This window comes from Eurytemora carolleeae, unplaced genomic scaffold, assembly GCF_000591075.1.
Source record: "Eurytemora carolleeae unplaced genomic scaffold, Eaff_2.0 scaffold520, whole genome shotgun sequence".
Lineage (NCBI taxonomy): Eukaryota > Metazoa > Arthropoda > Copepoda > Calanoida > Temoridae > Eurytemora > Eurytemora carolleeae.
Window position 1 is genome coordinate 8,180 of NW_019396438.1, and position 2,247 is coordinate 10,426.

General features: G+C 30.9%; 1 protein-coding gene across 1 annotated transcript; it reads left to right on the forward strand.

Annotated features, from left to right (window-relative positions):
- Positions 1-749: 749 nt before the first annotated feature.
- Positions 750-1,300, forward strand: LOC111703347 (pyrimidodiazepine synthase; the record flags this gene model as incomplete). The annotated part of the gene is given in 2 exon segments (XM_023475248.1): positions 750-856; positions 1,128-1,300. Coding segments are annotated over 2 exon segments (224 nt in total), but the record flags the coding sequence as incomplete, so codon positions are not given.
- Between the last annotated feature and the right edge of the window lie 947 nt (positions 1,301-2,247).

Here is a 2,247-nt window from a genome sequence, read left to right on the forward strand (position 1 = left end):
TTGTAGATAGTAGTTTGTTGATTGTAGATTGTAGATTTTTGATTGTTGATTGTAGATTGTAGTTTTTAGATTGCAGATTGTAGATCGTAGATTGTAGATTGTAGATTGTAGATTGTAGATTGTAGATTGTACCAAAGTTAATAATTGAAACAGTCTTAATCCTCTATCTGCCAGAGCCTCTATCCTCTTTATTAGTAGATATGACATAATAAATTTTTGTGATTAGATACAATGAGTCCTCAAGTCTGGAACATTCCTCATCTTTCATCAGGATCCCCAAAACCAGTTCTGGACCCAAATCAAGTTTACGTTTATAACATGAGATTCTGCCCATATGCCCAGCGCACCATGCTCGTCTTGCTTGATAAGAAGGTCAACTTCAATGTGATCAATATTAACCTGAAGAAAAAAATGATTCAAAATTGGTCTTGACTCTACAAAGACTTCTGCTAGAGTTTGGCTGCATCTTGCATGATGCAAATATCTTTCATCTTCATTTTCAATTTCCTGTTTGTTTGAAAATCTCAAGAGTTCTAAGAATAAGTGTTACTGTTTGCATATTTTAATTGAAAAGCCAAATTTCTATGAGCATGTTTTATTGATTCTTTTTTTGGAGCAAAAGTTGTAGATTAATACTAATTTGCATAAATATTTTCTTTGATTTACTTTTATAAAAACTAATCATTGATGGGAGGAGGAGGGGCTCAAACCTTATATTTTGTATATTTAAAACATTTCCATTTTTCTAGGTATGCTAGATTACATGATGTGGCCTTGGATGGAGAGGCTACCTTGCATCCCCTTGAGGTACCCCAACATGGTATTGCCCTCTTGCAGTCTGGATACGTGGGTGAAGGTAAAAAATGTATTTAAAAAATATCTTTAGGAAAAAGGCTAAGGGTAGGGCTCGGCGTCATTCCTGCGTATTGAACGTTCTTTCCCGGAAACAAAAGAAACAGAAGAAAACGATTTAAAAGAAATAGGAATAGCTGAGAGTTAAAATATGGAAAAAAACAGAATTTTCCAAACAATATAAGCAATGCAAATTTAGGCCAATTGTCTCTTTTCTCTAGTTGAAACCATAGATATAAACAAAACTTTCCAATGACAACACCCCTTGTATTTAGGAAATGTGGAACATTGAACCAGTTTCTAAATACGGACTCACTCCTGAACAGCACATGATGTTCTTCACAGAGTACAGAAAGGGGGAAGAATGCAACTTTGATTTTCTACTCAAATAGAGATTACAACAATAAAGAAAATGAAATAAATAGAGATATAAACGTCATTTAAATGATGCCTTCCTTAGTATTTTAAAAAGCGTAAAAGATTAACCCTAACAACAACGATTAACTAAAACTCGCAAAAAAATTTTGATCTAAAAATCTAAAAATATTTGTCTTCCATAATTTTGTAACCTTTTTTGTAAAGATTTGTAAACCACTATTTTTGCGTTTTCAGCCCCGGTAAAAATAATTGTTATGTTCCTTTAAAGTTTAAATTCTGAATAAATAAATCAGATATTTACTGTTTTTATCATTGTTATTATTATTTTCCTCTTCTTTTTTATAATTATTATTACTATTATTATACTTTAACCTTTCCTTCAAACATAAATTAAGAATTTACGATTTTTTTCTCTTGAAAGACGTTAAACTTTGCGTTTTCTTTATTTCTTCTGTTGCAAGATCCTCCAGTCAAAAAAGAAAAAATTTTGATCATATCGATTTTCTTATTCTTGATGAATTTGTTTGCATATTTTTTCAAATTCTTCAGATGTCATCTTTTCTATAAAAATTCCTAGAAATCTACAGAAAATCTTTTTTAACAATTGTGACATTACAGAAACCAATAACTGAATAAGTTTACTTATTTTCGATGAAAAGAGTTAATTTTTATTTGCTCAACTTGTTTCTTAGTTAATTAGTTTACTGTAGAATTTTTGTTACATTTTTCGTGGTCGTCATTGAATAGCTTAAATAAAACCGATTCTCAAAATCATCCCTCCAAAATGGACAATCTATAATCAGGATTTTAAAGATTGCATTGGCGCTCTTGCTGAACAAATATGCACCGTAAAAACGTCTGATAGGTCTCAAATGAATCCTAAAGAATTTCTCAATAATACTGCAATCTCAGTTCAACTACCATACATTGCCGGTCACTCCCTTTAAAAATGATCGTCGTTTATATCAATGCAATAAAGACGAATTTCTATTTCAATTTTTGATTTCAAACAAGCTT